This window comes from Nesoenas mayeri (assembly GCF_963082525.1).
Source record: "Nesoenas mayeri genome assembly, chromosome: Z".
NCBI lineage: Eukaryota > Metazoa > Chordata > Aves > Columbiformes > Columbidae > Nesoenas > Nesoenas mayeri.
In genome coordinates, this window is record NC_137542.1 from 55,745,935 (window position 1) to 55,766,759 (window position 20,825).

Consider the following 20,825-nt stretch of genomic DNA (forward strand, 5'->3'; position numbering starts at 1 on the left):
ATCCAGCCAAATCTGTAGTATACCTATTCTTCCTCAAACTATCCTCAATTTCTTTTCTAGTCTTTTCCACATGAGAGGCAATCTCTATATTTCCACACAGAGCAGCACAGGGAGACCTTGCTTTCATTTGAAGCATCTATCTGCCACATCAACAGGCTTGCACAATAAAATCCTGAATGCGCTATGTATGTCCAGGCTGATTTTGCTGGCAGGTGTGTTAGTGGCATTTTATCATGGGAGCATCTGTCTGCACAAGCACTTTAGTTTAGCGTTCCCTTGGGAAGTGCTGTGCGGTTGTGTCTGATGGCTTTGGTCATGAGCCTGGGGTAGTATTAAAATGCCACAAAATACAAGGGCACAGGATTTTTAATGCTTAGTTAGGGAAAAGTATGTATCTACATACATATTAGCAGCCTGTGGGATTTAGTCCAGAGAGGAAATTTGCATGGTGATCACCACCTCTGTGACCACCAGCATTATTGGGGGCTTGGCTTTGGCCTGTTGGTTTAGGGTAGTTGGTGTGGTATTTCCTTGTGGAGGGGGTGGGAGTGTCTCACAATCTTTTCCTCTGTTTGGCCTCCTTGCAACTTTAAAGTTAGGCATGAAAACACCTGCTTGCAGTTACAGTATAGGCTCTGTGACTACTTGTAAAGACATTTTATGTGATCCCATCATCACACTCTGAAATCAATCTGACCCTGCATATACAGAAAGCAGCAATTATTTTTCATCATGAAAAGGAAATGTTCATCCCTCCAGCCTCGTTGCTGTGAGCTGTCACTAATGTCTACTTGTCTCAAAAATGTCATGCTTCAATCTGCATGGCTGCTGTAGTGAAATAACAAATGGCTCATTAAGTCGGTTGGGTTTTCTTTGATCTTTCTGACATTACTTAGATCACTAAGGAGACTCTACAGCTAATAGATGCTAACAAGTGCTGAGCCTGGGGAAATGGATTTGTTGGTGCTGGGTCTGCCTAGCTGGTTTTACCTCATTGTGAAGGAAAGGATTCCTTGATGAGTTGGTCATTCTCCTCTTCATTTATAAGGTATAAAATGAGCACAGCACTTTACACAAACAAGCCTTACCAGATATACTCACAAAGTGGCTTTCGAGCTGGTAATGACTTTGTGTAATACTAAGTCATTTAACTCAAACTGAAGCAAATACGAACTCAGCAGGTATGACAGCATGCATGTCTCTACATTGTATTAGCACTTGCATGCTGCAAACATTGCCTTCAGGACTGTATGAGTAAGTAGATCTACAGGCACATCCTTGCCAGTTTTCAGGCAGAGAACTAGGCAGTTCTGGACTAACTAACATGCAGTCACTATCTGCTTAGAAGTTTGAATTGTCAGTCTCCTGTAGATGCTCTGTGGCCCAGGAGAGGTAGGAAGTGGATGGAAATAGTAAAAAAAAATCATGTCAGCTCTTAAAACCCTATTGCACATGCTGTATCATTCCTGATGGGTTTTGGCAATTCTCATCATCCTCCAAGGCCTTAGAGGGCTTTCAGTTGTAATCTATAGAGAATGTATCCACACCTTCCCTTGAGAAGCCACTTGTTTATCCCAACTTCTGCAGTGGCTGTCTCCACTTGGGTGTTAGGCTAAGGAAGCCTTAGCTACAGAAAGCCACCAGGATCCATTGTCAGAAATTACCTTGAGCCTGCAGTTAATTTTGATAAATGATTTCCCATGCTTGCAAACTAATAGTTTGTGGGGTGAATAAACAGTTAGGCATACAGGCTATAGCCAGATTTGTACAAGGGCAGAGCATGCAGAGGAAGCAGTAAGGGATCCTGGCACCATGGTGCCACATTTGTACCAAAGGAGTGGCTGGAACAGTGGGAGTGGAAAAGGTTTTGTAAATAGGGAAGGACCCAGGCGAAAGGTCTTTGTGATGTAGCGCCTTCTGCATGATGCAGAACTTGCATAGGCTATAAAAATGCACGTTTTCCTTCTATTAAAACAGGTAATAAAGTTTGTTCCTTAGGAATGCAGTAACGTCTGTGGGATGCAATGCAATTCTTTCACAGGAAGCCAAGGTCATTGTGAAAGATGCTGGTTTGACACAATATAAAGCTTATTTTGATTTCTTTTGTTCTTAAAGCCTAAAAATGATTAACCTAATTTAACTGATCTTTTATCTACAACTTCATACCTAGGCAAATGTTTTATAATTCCATTTTCTTCCAGGACTGATTACTTTTTTTTTTTTTTTTTTTTTTTTTTGTGGCCGAGAAACAGATTTAATGTAATCAGAGATTATAGTAAGAGTTTGTCTATGTTGTCCCAGGCTGTAGAGTTGTTTCAACATAGCACAGCCTATCAGAGTAAAATGTCTTTCAGTATTTGTCTTTCACACTAAGAAAAATAATTAAAAAAATGTCTTCAAGACACTGAACGATCATACAATGGGATTTGGCCTCTGGCAAGATTTTAATATTGTAGCAGTTGATCTGAGAGTTTGTGTAATTAATCAACTGTCATCCATAATGTGTTGTATCATAAAATAGTATCAACATGTGAAGGAGGCTGAGCAACTAGACTGTAGTAGGAGCCATGGTGAGGTGCAGGCACTTTCTGACTGAAAATTTTTGTTTTCTGAGCAATAGCACTAAGGAGAATCCTTACCGTCATTTATTTCTTGGTGTGGTATCAAAACCTGCCTAGCTTCATCTTTCAAACAGTACTGTGACACTCTCAATTGTGCCAGCAAGCACTGTTATGTACTAAATCAAGAACAAAATCAGATCTTGAGTGATGGGCTCCTTAATTTTGCTGCTGGACAGCAAAGATGGACAGCCATGGGCTTTTATTCCCTTCCTACTTGGATTTACATCCTCTGAAGTCTGAAACTGGCTTATCTTCTTTTCCAGTGTTCAATGCAGGTGTAAGGCCATAATCCATATGCATATATGCACATATGGTGGTGTACTATGTTGCTTGAGTAAGGGTAAAGGAGGACCCTAGGAACTACTGACTGTCAGCTTCCCCACTGTGCCTGGGAAAATCATGAAGCAAATCCTCCCACAAGCTATGCTAAGGCACATGAAGTTTAGGGAGGTGATTCGAGACAGTCAACACGGCTTCACCAAGGGCAAGTCTTGCCTGACCCACCTAGTGGCCTTCTACGTTGGAGTGACTACATCAGTGGAAAAAGGAAGGGCTTCAGATGTCATCTATCTGGACTTCTGTAAAGCCTTTGGCATGGTCCCCCACAACATCCTTCTCTCTAAATTGGAGAGATATGGATTTGATGGTTTTACTGTTCAGTGGATGAAGAATAATCCCAGGTAGCAGTACAGGTTAGGGACAGAACTACTGGAAAGCAGCTCTGCAGAGAAGGACTTGGGAGTTCTGGTCGACAACAGGTTGACCATGAATCAACAATGTGCCCTTGTGGCCATGAAGGCCAATGGTATCCTAGGGGGCATTAGCAGAAGTGTGACCAGCAGGTTGAGGGAGGTTATCCTCCCCCTCTACTCTGCTCTGGTGGGGCCACATCTGGAGTACTGTATCCAGTTCTGGGCGTCCCAGTTTAAGCAGGACAAGGAATTACTGGAGGAAGTCCAGCGGTGGGCTACAAAGGTGATCATGGGTGTGGAGCATCTTTCTTGTGAGGAGAAACTGAGAGAACTGGGTCTGTTCAGCCTGGAGAAGAGAAGGCTGAGAGGGGATCTCATCAATGCTTATAAATATCTCAAGGGTGGATGTCAAGAAGATGGGACCAGACTCCTTTCAGTGATGCCCAGTGATAGGATAAGGGGCAGCAAGCACAGACTGAAGCAAAGGAGATTCTGTCTGAATATGAAGAAAACCTTCTTTACTTTGAGGGTGCCAGAGCACTGGGACAGGCTGCCCAGAAATGTTGTCAAGTCTCCTTGGGAGACAGTCAAAACCTGCCTGGACGCATTCCCATGCAGTCTACTTTAGGTGTACCTGCTTTAGCAGGTGGCTTGGACTAGGTGATCTCCAGAGGTCCCTTCCAACCCCAACCATTCTGTGATTCTGTGAATAGGTTAGATGGTGATATCCAGAGGGTAATGGTCAATGGCATGATGTCTGGATTGACACCGGTGATAAGTGGTGTCCCTCAGGGGTCTGTACTGGGACCAGTACTGATTAATATCATCATCAGTGTTATATGCATTGGGATTGAGTGCACCCTCAGCAAGTTTGTAGATTACACCAAGCTCAGTGGTGCAGTTGGCACACCTGAGATATGGGATGGCATCCAGAGGGACTTGGACAAGCTTGAAGTGGACCCATGTGAACCTAAAGAGTTTCAACAAGGCCAAATGTAAGGTTCTGCACCTGAGTCAGGGCAACCCCCAGTATCAATACAGACTGGGAGATGAAGGAATTGAGAGCAGCCCTGCTGTGAAGGACTTGAGGGTACTGGTGGATGAAACATTGGACATGAGCTGGCAATGTGTGCTTGCAGCCCAGAAAGCCAATTGTGTCCTGGGCTGCATCAAAAGCAGTGTGGACAGCAGGTTGAGGGAGGTGATTCTGCCCTTCTCCTCTGCTCTGTTGAGATCTCATCTGGAGTCCTGTGTGCAGCTCTGGAGCCCTCAGCACAAGAAAGACATGGACCTGTTGGAGAGGACAGAGAAGGCTACAGAAAGGATCAGAGAGCTGGAACATGTCTGCTGTGTGGACAGGCCGAGAGAGTTGGGGTTGTTCAGGCTGGAGAAGAGAAGGCTCCAAAAAGACTTTATTGCAGCCTTTCAGTACTTAAAATGAAACTATAGGAAAGATGGGGACAGACTTCTTAGCGCGGCCTGTTATGACAGGACAAGGCATAATAGTTTTAAACTGGAGAAGGAGAGATTCAGGCTAGACACGAGGAAGAAATTTTTTACAAATAGGGTGGTAAACACTGGCCCAGGTTGCCCAGAGAGGTGGTAGATGCCACATCCCTGGAGACATTCAAGGCCAGGCTGGATGGGGCTCTGAGCAACCTGATCTAGTTGAAGATGTCCCTGGTAATTGCAGGGGGATTAGCCTTAAATGATCTTTGAAGGTCCTTTCCAACCCAAATTATTCTATGATTCTGTGACTTCTCTGTTATGGCATGTCTTAACCAAATACCTATCCTGGCTTCATTTCAGGGGGATTTTAGTTTATTATTGATGCATCCTCTTGAATCCCTAGCTATATTTTTACAAGCTATATAATGCATTTTTTAATTTACCTTCTCCCTGATGGTCTTAGATGTGGTTTGTTTCATTTGTGGTATATGCAACCCTAGTTCATCAGTGTGGAGGTCTCTTTAAATAAAATATGAGATCAATTCAGAAATTACCAGTATTACTGGAAGCATGAGACTTCTCACAATGTCTGCTTATTTTTAGTGCTTATCATAACCAGTAAGAGCTCTCCAAATCATCAAAACATTTTTGTTTTCAAAGGTAATTTGGGATCACATCAGTGGTATTTTGGTTAATATTTTATTTCCCTTTTCAAGGGTTTGGTCTACAGTTGTTCATTTTGTTCCGTGTGACCGCAAGTGCATGTTTGTGTAAATTGTTCCATCCCAGCAATTACAAACCCATTTGTTCTTTTTCCCATTGGTGCAGCTTTTTATTGAAAAAAACAAATGTATTTTGAAGTCTCCTTCTTTTTTTCAGGAATGCATCTTTCAATGTTTTTCTGGCAGGAGAAGACTATTTTATCAAAATAGTTTATGTCAAAACATTTCAACTTTGTATTACTTTTAATTCTGTCTTCAGATTTCTGTTACAGTGTTAATTGCAATATTAAATCCTGTTTCTGTGTTCATAGCTTTTCATTTTTGTATTCAGAAATAGGTCTTGACTTGATTTGATAGGAAAGGCTAACATTTTGTGCTTACTGTCTAATTTGAAACAAAATCACATTTTGAAATGCTGGAGTTTCTCACAGAACAGCAGTTCTTGGTTTCGGGACAGATGTGTTTAATACCACAATGGGTGCCTGGTACCGAAGTACTCAGCCTTTACTTGCCCCTCAGTGTCACTGTTGATCAAGTGACAGTCTGCAGACAACATCGTACTTTTTCTCTCATTCCTAATGTCTATTTTAATTTTGCTTATGATTATTGGAAATTACAGTTTTATCGACTAGCTATAGGGTGAATACCACTGGTGAAGCAAAGTAGTGGTATTATTAACAAAAATATTTCAAGTGTGTGCATGGTAATAAACACTGCAGATTCTTCAGTGAGACACTATAGTCTAGGTCATGCTGTGGCACATTTCCAGGACCTTTACTTTTTTGCCAGCAAAATTAGTCAGAACTTGTTTTTAATTTTTCTCTAAGAAAGTTCAGCCTCATTATTTTGGCCAACAGTGAAATGGTTCAACTGCCCTTTTTAAAATGTAAATAATTTGAAGTCAAGGCAGACAGCATGATGGTAGGTGTGGTTTGGAGTCAGGGATTTGGGACCATGCGATGTGGAAGAGTCTGACTCAGCTTTATGGCTGATCTGCATTTTGCCATAAGTCATGTTATGTTGCTGCTGATTGCATCATCTAGACATTTTGAGACTGCTGGCTGTAAGACTGAGTTAAAAGAAAAGATGACTGTTAGCATTTGATTACAAAATCTGCCAGTAATTTATGTTAAAAAGGATAGCTCAAAGGTCAGCAGAAATAGCTACCAGAGTGAAACAAGCAGATTTTATTCTTTCCAGTGGATTCCTTTGAACAGTGCAGTAAGTAGACTGTGCCACTGCTACCTTAATGATAGACCCTTGTGAGTTGGTGAAAAATAACTGTATTAATCCTGCCTGTCTTCATGTTAAGTTCTGCCATATTCAGTGTGGAGCTTGGAAGTTATTTATTCATCCAGTATTGAATTGTCAGAATTACTCTTGGAGCCTTCTTTGTGATATTTCTAAGTGAATACATTCAAGCAGAGAGGAGAGTGATCTGCGTAATTCTGTAGCAGAATTGCTGAAGGACTGGCACGAGCATTGCGCACATCAAAGCAAACCTATGAAGACAGTGGTTTAGAATGGAGATCAGCAAACATAATGCTCTTATCTACAAATGGCAGGGGAATGGTCTGAGGCCCCATAAGCTTTCAGGAGAAGGTGAGACTGAAAAGCTTAACTGGAAAGAAGTGATGAATAAAGATACAGAGTTTAATGGTTAGTAGGAAAAACACTATTGAGGTTTTGCTAAAGGTGGATGGTGTTGAACAACCTTCATTTGTTTTTGTAACTAATTCTATGGAAATTTTACAGAAAAATTTTGGGATTTCAGTCATGCAGGTGGTAAAGTGTTAACTAGGATATTTTAAACCAAAATGGAATTTGGGAATTGAAAATGAAGTTGAGACTGGTTGGAAGAACCGGACTGAAGAGAAGGTAATGGTAGCATTCCTCAAAGAGCCTGGTTATCTTTAATAGTTCCATAGAGGACCTTGTATTCGGCTGTAGGAGACTGCTGGTGGAGTTTGCTGATAACACAAAGTAAGAGGCTACCATCATAAAAGAGGAAAGCTGAGTGGTAATACACAATGAGAACTGGATGCCTGCAGTATTTAGAAATGAGCTGGAATTCAGTGGTATAAAAGGCAAGCTTATAACAATGAGAGCATTCTCTGCTAAGGTGAGATCTCATCAGCTGGGGAAGCCAGGCAAGGCAGATGCTGGATATCACCCATGGCTGGCTAAAACTAAGCCATTTGTGGAAAGCACTTGGGAAATAGAGCAATGTCTGGTGGTTATATTACTGCCCAAGGTGTGAATACAGTATCTTTTTGGATATCCTGTGGCATTCTGACCATCCGTGTTCTGGGAAGTGCATTAAAATTGGAACATAGGCAGGGAGTGAGTACTAACTAGGATAATCATGGAATGAATCACTGAAGACACTGAGAGAACTTGTCTTGTTTATCCTAACGCAATGAAGCCTGAGAGGCTGTGTGATTACTGTCAATAAATATCACAGGGTAATAAACACTAGGGAGGGAAAAGAACAGTTTAGGATAAAGGCCAGTGTTGTCACAAGAGCAACAGTTATACACTGACAAAATACATTTGGGCTGGAAGTGAGAGAAGGGCTTCTTGCCATCAGAGCAGTGAAGTTTTCCAACAGTCTTACATCTGGAAAAGCAGAAGTGTGAAAGCCAGTTGCTTTTAAGAATAGCTCTATCAGCTTTTGAAAAAGGAACCGAGATCCTTTGTTGGCAGATTCCTCCCAGGTCTCCTACAGTAGGACAGCATGCCTGCTAGCCTGCCTTTTCAGAGCCAGCTGTGCGTGGTCTTGTCCATGCCAGTTGCCTTGCCACTGGAGATGGGAGGACAGGAGCGCATGGTGTAGTGTTCCCCCAGGCTGCACGTAGGACCACCGGGAGCAGTCTGGTCTCAAGGCACGTGAGAAGCCACCACCCAGGGATGAGGAAGCAGGTGCCTTTGTAGTAGTTGCTCATAGCCCCTCAGGTTATTGAGGAGCCAGAGATGTCTGTGTTAGCTGAACAAATCCTCCTGACATGGGACCACCTTGGCAGGAAGATAGCCTGGTGAACTTGTCTCCAGGCTGTAGCCAGAACAAATATTTCTCTGCTGTGAAACAGCACTGGTTATTCCATAGTACCTCCTGAGTACTATATTTGGCATAATTATAGTTGGTATAATACAGGGTTTATCACACGAATGCTTGGGCTTTTTAATACTGGGTTGTGAGGAAAACAAGTGGAAGCTCAGGGAAGGCCGCTCCTAGTAAATGATTCACAGCAATGCCCAGGGTGCTATTTAGGAGGATATTGCCTCTGGGATCCAGCTGATTAACAAAGCTGGTTTAGCTGTGTGAGGCCAGAGCTAGAAGCCAGAAAATATATGAAGGATAATCAGCAGCTTAGTCTCCCTCTCTGGTGAGATAAAGCAGTTGTTGTGGAGGGTTGTGTGACAACCCTGGACTCCCACAGCCTGCTATCCAGCTGCTGGGCTGAGATGTTGGGGGGCAAAACCCCGGGTGGCAATGACAGCAGCACTGCAATAGGGATCCTCAGTGCTGTGTATCACTGATACAGACCTTGCAAGGGAAATTGTAAAACTAGCTTGGCACATAAAGGCTCGGTGGAGAAAGAGGTGAGGATGTTCAGTACATGCAAAAAGGCAGTTGCTAATACAATCAAAAGAAATGACAACAGGAGGCAGAAGATGTGATGCCTCAGATGGATAGAGTTACAGCAGAAAGGAATTTTGGTGCTAAACAGAAATTTGCTGGAAAAATACATTTGTGAACATCATTGATACTCTTTGTGAAATTGGGTCATGTGATGACTAACTGTATTTGAGGAAAATATGTAAGAAAACATTTCATCTTGATATTTTCTAACTTAATGTTTTAGAAATATTAAAGTAACAGTTTTAAACTAACTTTATTTTAAAGTGACACCTAATACAAAGTTATTTAAATTTTCAAATAAAAAGTAAGAAAAGAATGCTTAAATGGCTATGTTGATCACTACTAACTAAACATTTAATTTTTTTAAGTAACTGGAAAACTGTATGTTCCAATACAGTTTTGTCCCACACCATCTCATTTCCTGACTTGTTCTAGTCACAACATCATTCAAATCTGAACTGTAATTATGCCCAATTTCTATTACTTGGATGTGCAACCTGAAGCTCTTACTATATTCTCAGCTTCTTTTTGTTGTCCAGATAGCAGCAGTGAGTGCTGAAAAATTACTATTTCCCTGTACCTTTTTTCAAAGGCAATTGATTTGTTGCATTGTAATCTACTTGATGATGTTTCACAAATGAAGCAGATTTCTACCTTCTCTGAAGAACCATAAAGTGTTAAATTCCTAGGAATGCTGATCTCTTTACTGTGACTTTCTCTGATTCGTGTATGGCTATTTTCCTTGCATTTTTCAATGTTATATATTCAATATTAATTATTCTACAGTAGAATATACTAAGCAAGGTACTATGGTGAACAGCTGCATGCAGTTTTGTTTACTTTGGTTGTCCGTTCTCTACCACTGCAGACTCTGACTTTATCTCTCCACTTAATGCAACAAAACAATTAGTACCACTTAGAGCTGTTTATCTGAAAGAAACTGGAAATTGCTTTGCTCTGTATTCTGTAGCAAGGGATTCAAATATAGGTGAAATTTTGTTTGATTTCAAAGCATCTGCAGGAAGAAAACATTAATTTTGCAGGCTATGGTATTAGACTAAAAAAAAAAAAATCCATATTTTACCTATTTGGGTAATTTAGATTTATTATGGTATCTATTTCAGTGGAAACTATGCAACAATGTGTGAAATTCTGTCACAGGTTATACAGTGGAGTGGTAGTACTGTCAGCCAGAAGTTTCTTAGATTAACTCTTCCTTCCATGTAGCTGCTCTGCTTTCCCTCATAGTGATACATACCTTTCTGCTAACTTTTGTAGTTACACAAAATGTTGTGGTTTGGTTTTGTTTGTTTGTAGTGTGGTGTTTTTTTGGTTTTTTATTTGTTTGCTTGGTTGGTTGGTTGGTTGTGTTTCCTGCAGAATCATTATGCTAATTCATCTGTGTTCCAAGGTTCTGGGCAGGGCTAACACTGTTAAAAATGACTTGTTGTTCGCTCTGATAAACCCTATTTCATTGTTTTCCACACTAAATTTCAGAGTATTTCCTTGATGCACAACCCGTTGTTTTTTTTTCTTTTTGTTGTTATTTTTTTGTTTTGTTTTTGTTTGCTGGTTTTGTTTTTGTTTGTTTGGGTGGTTGTTGTTTTATAATTAATTGGCTTTTAAGCTCTTTTCTTTCTCACATCATTCAAATGTTACATGCTTAAGAATTCGAGTTTTGTAATAAGAAGCTGAGCCATCAGCAGCAAGTGAAACTGTGACCTGTGGGGAGTAGCTGGGCAGCACTGTACCTGGACTCCTGTACCAAGTTCCTCAGCAGAAGAACTCTTTGAAAGGTCCCACATGGTGGCCACACATAGTGGCAAGCCTTGGAGAAAACAATGCCCTTGGCCAAGTTTGGTGGAGGAAATCTTGGCAGCGAATGATCTGGTACTGGCTACAATACACATCTGAACAAAGCAGTTCCTGCTCTGCAGCCAACTCTAACACCTGTTTTGAATTGTTTTAATACAGTGATTCAAGTGCAACGGGGCTGGTGGGGGGCGGGCAGTGCAGTCCCATAGATATTCCTTCAACTGGTGACTGATATTTTCTTATGGAAAGCAGAGGTTTTCATTGTTTCACTGGCAGTGGAATAAATTGCTCTTCCTCTTTCCATAGTCCATGCTTACTGTCATATCTGCAAATATATTGGCATTTCTTGAACAGTCAGATTTCTTTCTGTAAGTGGGACCAGGAACAACTGTCTCAAGCAGGTAAACATATGCAGGCACCTATGTAAATAGGTGTTCAGGCTTATCTCTGTTCAGGCCACAAAAGCTTGAACGGAATAATGTCTAAATAGCACTCGGATCTCTCCTTAAGTTCTCATAGCTTGAGAGTTGCAACACTGTTATGAAAATGGGATATGTTTCTCCCCAGATGATCTGCAAAGAGATAACTGATTAAAAGAGCAGGTGATAAACTTGTCTAACTTAATCTACTGGATCACTGAAAAAAGCCAGGCTTTGCACACAGGCATCCTCATGGCAGGCAGTGGTTTTCCTGTTAATCCATGGACTGCCATGTATTTGTCTGTACTGGTGTAACTACATGTGTTACAAGGCCTTCTTCAGTCATATGTAAAAGCTAAATGTCTCACTTTGTGTAGTAGCTAGTCAAGCTTTTAGCTCTGGCATTTCACACTTAAACTTCCTGCTGCGTTGACCAAGACAGTAGCCAAAATAGTAGAGTTGCCTCGTTAATACGATATTTTATAATACAGACCCTCCTGAGTCCTTTCCCATCTGTCTGCATTCCTTCTGCTGTTAGTTAATGCTCTAGGTGGAATGGCTAAAACCACAAAATCAGGGAAAAAAAATCCAATGTTGAATATCAATCACCTCCAGAACTATCACGTAACACTATTAAATATTCCATTGTGGTTTGTTTGTAGAAGCATAGAAGTGTAGGTTCAATAAATTCAGCTGAAATGTTCTTTGAAGGGAGGGCAGGAAAAGCCCTTTTGAGCTCTTTTCTGCCTCCCCTTAAAAACAAAACCCAGAAAGCCAACAATAGCTCAATTGGAGAGTGAAGACATCTGGCCTGTGGTGACTCCACAGAGTACAGTGCTATGATCAATTACATTGAAATATTCATCTGACCCCAGCACAGTAGTCTGTGTTACCTGATTAGATGTGTTTCCAAACTGTATAAAGCAATTGGAGAAGAATGAATTATAGATAAGCATTTCAGAAGAATAAATGCAGGCCTGTTGGATGTTAATATAGTTAGTTCTTGCAATGTGATGGCTTGTGGGCAGTGTAACATACATTTGGGATCTGGGGAAAGGAATTATCACCTGTGTGCCTTCAAGATTATTAATAAAAGAAATTTCCCCAGTGCTGCCCGAATTTTTCTGGTTCTAGTCAGTCTGGCCTTTGTAGTGCCAATTTTATGATGACACTGCTGCTGCCTACCATGGATCTGAGGGGTAAGGAAGTGAATCTAAGGAATTACTTCTCAGCCTGGCCCTGACGAGCTCATGTAAACCTTTGTGTTTCACCTCATTTGTTCCCTGGCTGTGCCAATTCATAATTTTGTGAGGCCCTGGTGTAAATTTAATCTCATCAATGAACTGCAGCCATTTGGGACAGAGGGGGAGCAAAAATGGATTATTTGTTTCCGTTAATCCAGACCATTTCCATGTGCTGCTTTTAATTTTGTCCCCATAGGTCTATTAGCACAATTGAGAGAATAGTAAATTTTGATCAGGGGGCAGAAATAAATATCTGACACATAAAAGAGGAGAACCTTTAGAACTAGTTTTGCCGGAGAAGAGAATTATGGTAGAATGGCAGACTATGAATTGGTACCTAAGTTTCATATTCTGCAGGGAAGACTATTTACTGATGAACAATAAACCTTTAGGGGAAGCAAGCTGAGGACTTGGTAAACAATCTTGAGTAGCACACCTTAATGCCATTATTTTAGGTGGTATCTATTCGTGGGTACTTCAGTTGAAGTGAATGAGAATGTATAAGGATATTTATGTAGGGATACTGTGAATATAGAGGAGGGTTGTGACATATCCATCACTAGAGGCTTGTAACAACTGATTAAATTGAACATTTGCCACAAGTGGTTTATATAGTTGATCTTTGTGTAGCTGATTTTGCCCAGGATGACCTGGATGAACTTGAACAACTTTTCAAGGTCCTTCCCAGTCATGATTTTTATGATTCAGTGACACATGAGACATCCACTGCTCTCACTGGAGCGATGAATTCTCAGCATCCTTGAAAAACCAAAGTCAGCATATGCTGAATTACAGCTCCAGAATTAATCAGCATTCTTGCAAACGTGGGTAAAATTGGTTGTAGGGTGGAAGGGAAGTTAAAGAGTATAGGGATTCAGGTTCAGGCTTGTGTAAGTCCATTCTCCTGCAGAGGAATGCAGTTTTTCTTTAACAGTAACACCCATTTGCAGAAGGTTGCAGGGAAGTACACTGTGCGCCTTGCTGGAGAGGGAAGAAAAGCCAAATGTCACTTGGCCCTGAGCAAGTGGACCTGTTCTTGCCGATGTTACTGATAACGGGCACATAATGCTCAACGGCATTGCACTGTGTCAATGAGACTAGTTTCTCACTCTGGATTAGGTTGTACTGGCTCCCAGCTCTCCAGAAGAAAACTTGTTCTCTGCCTTTAGTGATCAAACTCTCAGTAAACAGTGAACAGTCCTTTTGGGTTTTTTTGTGTTTACGAAGCTGCTTTTCCTCCTCCTTTCCTTTGAAAGCTCTGCAGAGAGGAACGGCTGTTTCTCCACAGGAGGTCCTATCTTGGAGCACTGCTGTCATTAGTCTTCTGTCACATTGTGAGGATTTGATGACTCAGGCATAAAAAAAAAAGATACCAACCACCCTTCTTTCTGAACTAAAATAGCCTAAGAGAAAATTTTTTAAAGCAAATTTTAATGCAATTAGCTGGGTCATATTTTCTTTCAGAAAGATCATAATGGGACTCGTAGTTTTGCTGCTTGAACTGAAGCTACTTGAATGTTTAATTATTATTTTTTAAACAAAATTCAATATAATTAGAGTGCACTTAAGGTCTTTGTTAGATTAAAAACAAATCTTAACTATGCAATACTTTTGAAAAGGGCTATGCATGTTTTGTAGTTTAGGGCAGTGTTTCTCAGCTAAGTTCTTTAATGCATTGGAAAAGCGTTACTGAAAGAAGTGAAAAGCTTAAAAAGAAGTCTGTGCACATTTCTGTTTATATGAGCAAGCAAACAGAACAGGGAAAATAGAGGTAATAAAACAACTGTCAAAGCTGAGCTTAGATTTTACTGGACTGTAAATTAAAATCACTGTAGCAATGCTATATGAGAAGGTACATGGCTCCTCAACAAAAAAAGGCTGGAAAAAAGTTATACAGGGCAGTTTTGCATGTTTGATATAAGCCATCCTGATACCTAAGCCATGCTCAAATGATTAGTACCCCTACTGACCTAGTGAGGTACCACCTAGAGATAAAAGCTTTGGTCTCAGAAGAAGTATAGCCAAATAAAATATGTATGCATGACACTGCATTGCACAGCATAGGTAGGTCCCTACCATTCAGATCTCCTCTGCTGTCCCACTTCTCATGCAGACGTTTTCGTGGGTCTGAGAGCCCCCAGGAGGCTGCTTGGCACCAGGGGTGGTGGGCTGGATCTGGCCCCTGGTGCCCAGGTGCAGTGGTGGTGGGCTGGGGATGGTCCACAGTCCTTCCCAAAAGGTCCTTCTACATTGTATCTGGTCACATCATTTTGTTCCACCTGTTCTCTCGCTCTCCTGTGAGTGAGAGGAAGCAGTCTGGTACACCATAGTTTCCAGGCAGTGAGAATAAATGGTATATTCTCTATATTACCCCAGGACAAAAAAATTTTCACCAAGTTTACTGATTCCAATACATAGTCAGGCCCAGGTAATACACTGTTCACCTCCTTCACCACCGATCAAGGTCTCCAGTTCTGTGTCCTCCTCCCTACCCTGCTCTCGTCACTACCTAGACCTCCCCTCCTGCCAGGGACATGGAAGAAGGAGTTGACTTCAGGTGCTGGTTTGTGGGGAATGTTTCACTGGCCTGGTAGTGTCAGATCAGGCCAGCTCTGACCCAGGTTGTTGGAGCTGCAGTAGGATGAAAACAGTGCCCCAGGTTGTGAGGCAAGAAGAGGAGACTCCTCTCTTACTCCCCACATAGGTTTTGCTGACAAACACACCCTCTTTTCTCTTTGACTGTAAGCTACAGCAGACAGCACCCTTCTGGGTACGTGGATCAGCATTACTTAGTGGCTTCTGTAACCCTTAGGGAGTAGAAATGATTCCTTCTAAGAACTGGGGTTGCGGCTGCAAGGTCTGGGCTGCACAGCTGTGGGACAGAGCTGACTTCAGTGAGTTTTAAAGGGCTGACAGTATTCTGCATCTGTCAGCTTTTCCGGCTGCCTGCCTCTTCATTTGTAGTGCATCAGCGTAAGACTTTTCCTCTTGTATGCCCTTCAGAACATTTATTCATGGCACTGCAACCTCACAGCTCATTTCTGAGGCCAGCAGGACTCCTGCTCAACTCATGCAACTTTCACTGCATCATTTACAGTGGAGGCAGCTGAGGCACAGTAGGGCTGGAAGACTTGAGTTTGCCCTCAGGAGGTCTAGAGCCTGTCCTGCGTGCAATTTTAATAATGGCATTACTGTCATTATTGTCAGCATGACACTTTTATTAGGAAAACTCATTACAGTAGCAAAATGGAGCTGTGGAGGTAGTTGCAGTATGACTACACCACAGTAGTTAGTGGTGTAACAGCAGAGATTACTAACCTTGAGTATCTACACATGCAGCTCATACTTACTTGGCTGAGCTGTCCTCAGCCCTTACAGAGCTGGGATCTGAATCATTGGTGCCAGAGCTCCAGTGAGACCCTTAAGCACAGACATCAACATCTTCCATAGGAGAGCCAGGACCTGCTAACACAGAGGCAGTGGTGCTATTGGGGCTTGCAAGCTGAGAGGCTGGCATATACTCATGTGCAAAATAATTTCTTATCAACATTGCAATAATATCTACGAAGACCACGGTATGTACTGGGTTTCTGTGAGCACAGTCATGTAGGTGGCTGCCACACAGCATGGTTTGTGTTCCTCCGACTAAAACCCTTAATGAGAACAATTACTAGTTTGAGGCATGCAGAGACTGGAAATTACAAGGAAGGGTGAACAAGGTTTGTGCTGCTATCACAAAGGCACCCTGAGGAATGCTAAAGCAGGCTTATTCTAATAATTATCGTGGGATATTTATACTAAAACTGAGCAACATAGTTTCTTACAGCCATTGAGGTGATCTACTTTCAGGATGGCACTATGGGAAGAAAATTATCTCTATGGGGTTTTTTTCTGTGAATTTTTATCATAAGCAAAGTTGCGTAGCCTGGATCAAATATTAAATGTCAGTGGAATCTTTTGTTCAGGTTGTGTTTTGTTTTGTTTTGTTTTGTGGGGTGGCGGTGTTTGTTTGTTTGTTGTTTGTTTTTGTTTCTTTGTTTTTTGGTTTTTGTGTGTTTGTTTTTCAGGATTGTGTTCTTTGTCTTTGCTGTGCAAATAAGCTTTTTGTTGGATAATCTGGTTCACTTTTTGACTCATCTTTGAATGCTCTCTTGTCTTCTGAAAAAAGGATTTCTGTGACTTTATCTAACAATTTGTGTATGAGCAAAGGGTTGTGAAACTGTGTCCTGTGTGAAATAGCAGTAAAATGTAAATAACCCAATTTAACTACCAAGTCTAACTGGAGATAAAATGGCAGGGCAAACTGAGTTCAAGATAGTAATGCCTCCTTTTGATTAGTGCTCTATCTGTTAAAAGGTGGCTTAGCAGGAAAAAACAGTGTTTCAGTCTACATGGCTAAATATATAGACAGAAAATTCTGTGAAGACACAATCACATCAGAACCAGCTTCAGAACAAAGAAAGGACACCAAAAGAAGTTAATTATGCCTCAAGGGGTAGTAAAATATCAAGGGTATCAACTTATGCAGAAGGAGAGAAGAAAAAATGTGTGTCTGCCTGCAATCCATCGGTTCACCTTTAAACTTTAAAATCTGAGTTTAAATAGGATGATATGAAAGACAAAGGCAACATGCTGCCATCTTAGAAGTCCAGCCTTGTGTCTTTGTCCAGTGTTCAGCAATATCTCCTGCATGTGAAGATGCAGTAGCATTTTCAACCGCTCTGAGCTGCCATTTATCACATTGGTAGTCCCTGCTGTTCTGCTGAGATTTGTGCTCGTTCTATTTGCTTGCAGATGTTTTCAAACAGTCGAGGCATTGCCTGATATTTAACACCTGACCTGTGCCTGTTACAGTTCCATGGAGCACAACTTTCCACAATTACATAAACCTAAATCTAAAGATGCTGGCAGAGTTCTTATGTGGCAGAGTGCTTAAGCTTAGTTTTGTGAGCTAGTGTGCCTACCTACATGTGCTTCAGTCATCTTGAATCAATGAGTGAAATAAATGTGTTGCTGGCATTAAACATGGATCTTACAGTGGATTTAAGCATATTTTCCTGAAGCAAAACCTTAGTGTTGTGCATCCTCCTGTATAATCTTAGAGGGAGCTAATTATAACTGCTTGGTTTCTTTCTGTACTAAATTGTTTTTTCAAATTACTGATTCTGGTGGCTACTGACAAGTACAATCTGTGTCTCCTAATAGATCTGTTTTCTTTAGATCTGTTTCCCTAAAGCTTTTGGGAGCAGATTTAGGTTCAGCATGTTCAGCTTGATTTAAATCACTGTCACATCAACATTTTACATGTACCCTGCCTCTGTGAAGGAGGCTGTTCAACATGCTGGCTGAGGGGGAATCACAGATTTATAGATTTTTAGAGCAAAAGGAGAACAGAACATTCATCTAAACTGACTGTAGCCCTGCCCAGTCTGTAGGTTCTTTTATTTAACTCAGCATCTTGAGGTTGACCGAGAGTGTATTTTTGGAATGTCATCTAGGCTTGATTTAAGGACTCCAAGTGCTGCAGAGTTTGTCAGAGCCATTGGGAGTTTGTTTCAATGGTCAATTACCCTTTCTCTGAAAAATACCCTTTCTCTGAAAAATCTGTACCTTATTTTTTGGAACTCCATTAACTTTTGTCTTCGAAAACCAGATCTTGCTGCTTGACTTCCTGAGTAGGACTGGGGAGCTCTTCATTTTCCCATAGATATTTCTTGTGATAATTAGTTTATATTTTCATGGTGTCAAAAAAAATGGTTCATACTCACAAACTGAGTTAGGCAGACATCTTCTACACCCCAGTATTCTTATGCTAAAGGTCTGAGATAGTAAAAATACGCCATCTCAGAAAAGAGTCAATATGATTGTGGTGCTTTTTGTTTCAGTTACTAACCATTGATTTATGATTAAATATAATTCAGGGCTGGAATATTAGTACCGGGAAAGAAAGGATATTCAGTGTATGTTATGCTTGTGGGAATAATGTTTGCTCCGGTGTCCCCCAAAATATTATTTTCAGTATTTCCTTGGACGTGTCAAACATGCTTTGCAAATTACTTGAGTTCTCTATTACTTCTTTCTCTGTAAACAATTTCCGTGGAGTCATATGGCTGGATGATGCTGAAAAGATATCCGGTCCACACCCTTGTCCCTAGGCAAGATCAATATTTACTGTGAGCCCGTAGGATCTTCCTTTCATTCTTCTCTACTGAGAAGCTGAAATGCAATTAACATATTATCTCCACAGAGAATGAAAATTATCAAAAGAAGGGATTTCAGAAAGCCTGAGCAGTAACCTGTGTCCTTTCTCACATGGTTCCCTTAGAAACCAAGTAAGATCAATGAAAGTAACTGTTGGTAAACCCTGCCTTGATGCATTTGTCTTGCTGCTTTATAAGTAATTATTGTTCCTGTTTTCCCCTTAGGGCTCTTCCTGCAATGATGCAATGGGTCCGAACTCAGAAACCAGGAGAAAGTGGTGTGAATATTATCACTGCAGATTTTGTAGAACTTGGTGACTTTATCAGCACAGTCATAAAGCTCAACTATGCGCTGGATGAAGGTGAAGATGACACTACTTGATAGTACTATAATGTGTGGTGTTGTGATATTTAGAATCAAAAAAAAAATATATTGCATTTTAAAAGAATTATCTTGTAAAACACTGATCTTCCTATAACACGCTGAGGTGTTTAGGGCTTTAGTGGGTGGGTGTAGGGGAAATGTTTTAATCAATTATGATCATTTTTTACATTTGTGTTTCATGTGAAGAGCAAAACTAAACATGTTTACAGTGTTTGATAAAAGAAGGCCATTTACATGTTTTCTGCGAGCTGCCAAATGCAATTCATATGTCTTCTGTGGTTATGAACTTGCTAAGAAATTCGCTGCTTTCAGAGCAATGGGATGCATATTGTCCTCTGCCTGCCTACAGCAGGATTCCCAATGGTCTGAGCATTACACTGGTAGACTGAGGACAATATATCTGGCCCAAAACTTTTAAGCCACTAAACTTCATCTGTTAGGTAGCTTAAGTGATCGCATTTATCAGTGAGCTACAGGTTGAAATGCTTTCGTGAAGTAAATCCAGTCATGCTTCTAACACACAATCAGTGGACAGTCAACATGATGTATTACATAGCTTGCACTGAGCACACTGAAGCCTGTTTGCTTTTCATTCTCAGAATGGGGTTTTCCAGTGTCTTTGCCCCAGGTCAAGTCAGTGGATATGTGGTGCTGGCCTAATTCTGTACTAGGAACTGCCAGTGCATATATTTCCCTGGTTCTAGCAGGAACAAAGTTGGGCCAGCCTGGAGCATGACTTCCCCCTGGGATTAATCTTCTGTAAGAGCCTGATCCAACGTCCACTGAATTTAATAGGAAAATTTCCTGTCTTTAGCATGGCATAGGATCAGTAAATTGTGTGTACTGTAAGGTGGGCAGGATTTTGTCCCATAGTGGAAGCCTGCTTCCTGCAAGACTAAAACTGCACTTAAAAAAAATAGATGCAGTCTAAGCTTCTCTTTAAGGCAGCTGTGAACACAATGTTTCTCTGCTGATTGCAAGAAAATCAGTGCCAGTTCCATCAGTGAAAAACTGCTGTACTAAAGAGTGTAGTAGAGCAATTTCTAGCTAATAACAATACAGTTCTTAAATTGTTTGTGGGATATAATACTGCAGAACACAAGGCTGGAAATCTACTGAATGGCACTGTGCTAGCAGCAGAACCACTGATCATCCTACTTCTAATGAAAGGTATATGGAACTCAAACACATAGAAAACTTAGTGATTTATAAAATGATAATGTTGCCACTGTATGACACCTAACTGGATTCAGTGTAATCAGTCGTATCTACTGGGCACATTAATGCACTGGCACACAACTTTGGAAAACAAAATATTTCATTTGTGCAGAATAATAGATGCTATAATGTCCTACAATACTGCAGGGCTCTAGGGGATAAGACTATGTCAATTTTCCATTGATATGACTAGAACTTTTGGTTGAGTGAGGAGAATGGCATCATATGGTCCTTTTCTATTTTCTGTCAGATGATAAGGAATAACATCTACCATCAGAGTTTAGAACAACAAAAATTATTTTATCAAACAGGTAAGTTACAAGGGATTGTAGGGTTTTCATTGTTCTTAGTTTAAGAAGAAGTGAAATAAAATGAACACTTGCTGCTATTTTGTACTGAGAGGGTGCCTTGGAAAAA

At 40.9% G+C, this 20,825-nt stretch overlaps 1 protein-coding gene across 1 annotated transcript in view; it reads left to right on the plus strand.

The window, feature by feature from the left end:
• Positions 1–19,187, plus strand: part of PLCXD3 (phosphatidylinositol specific phospholipase C X domain containing 3) — a gene marked incomplete at both ends in the record, with an annotated part of 82,864 nt that extends 63,677 nt beyond the window's left edge. The window contains one exon of the mRNA XM_080362378.1: positions 19,031–19,187. Within this exon, the coding sequence (XP_080218504.1) occupies positions 19,031–19,187 (157 nt within the window). The remainder of the gene's footprint in view (positions 1–19,030) is intronic.
• Positions 19,188–20,825: the final 1,638 nt, after the last annotated feature.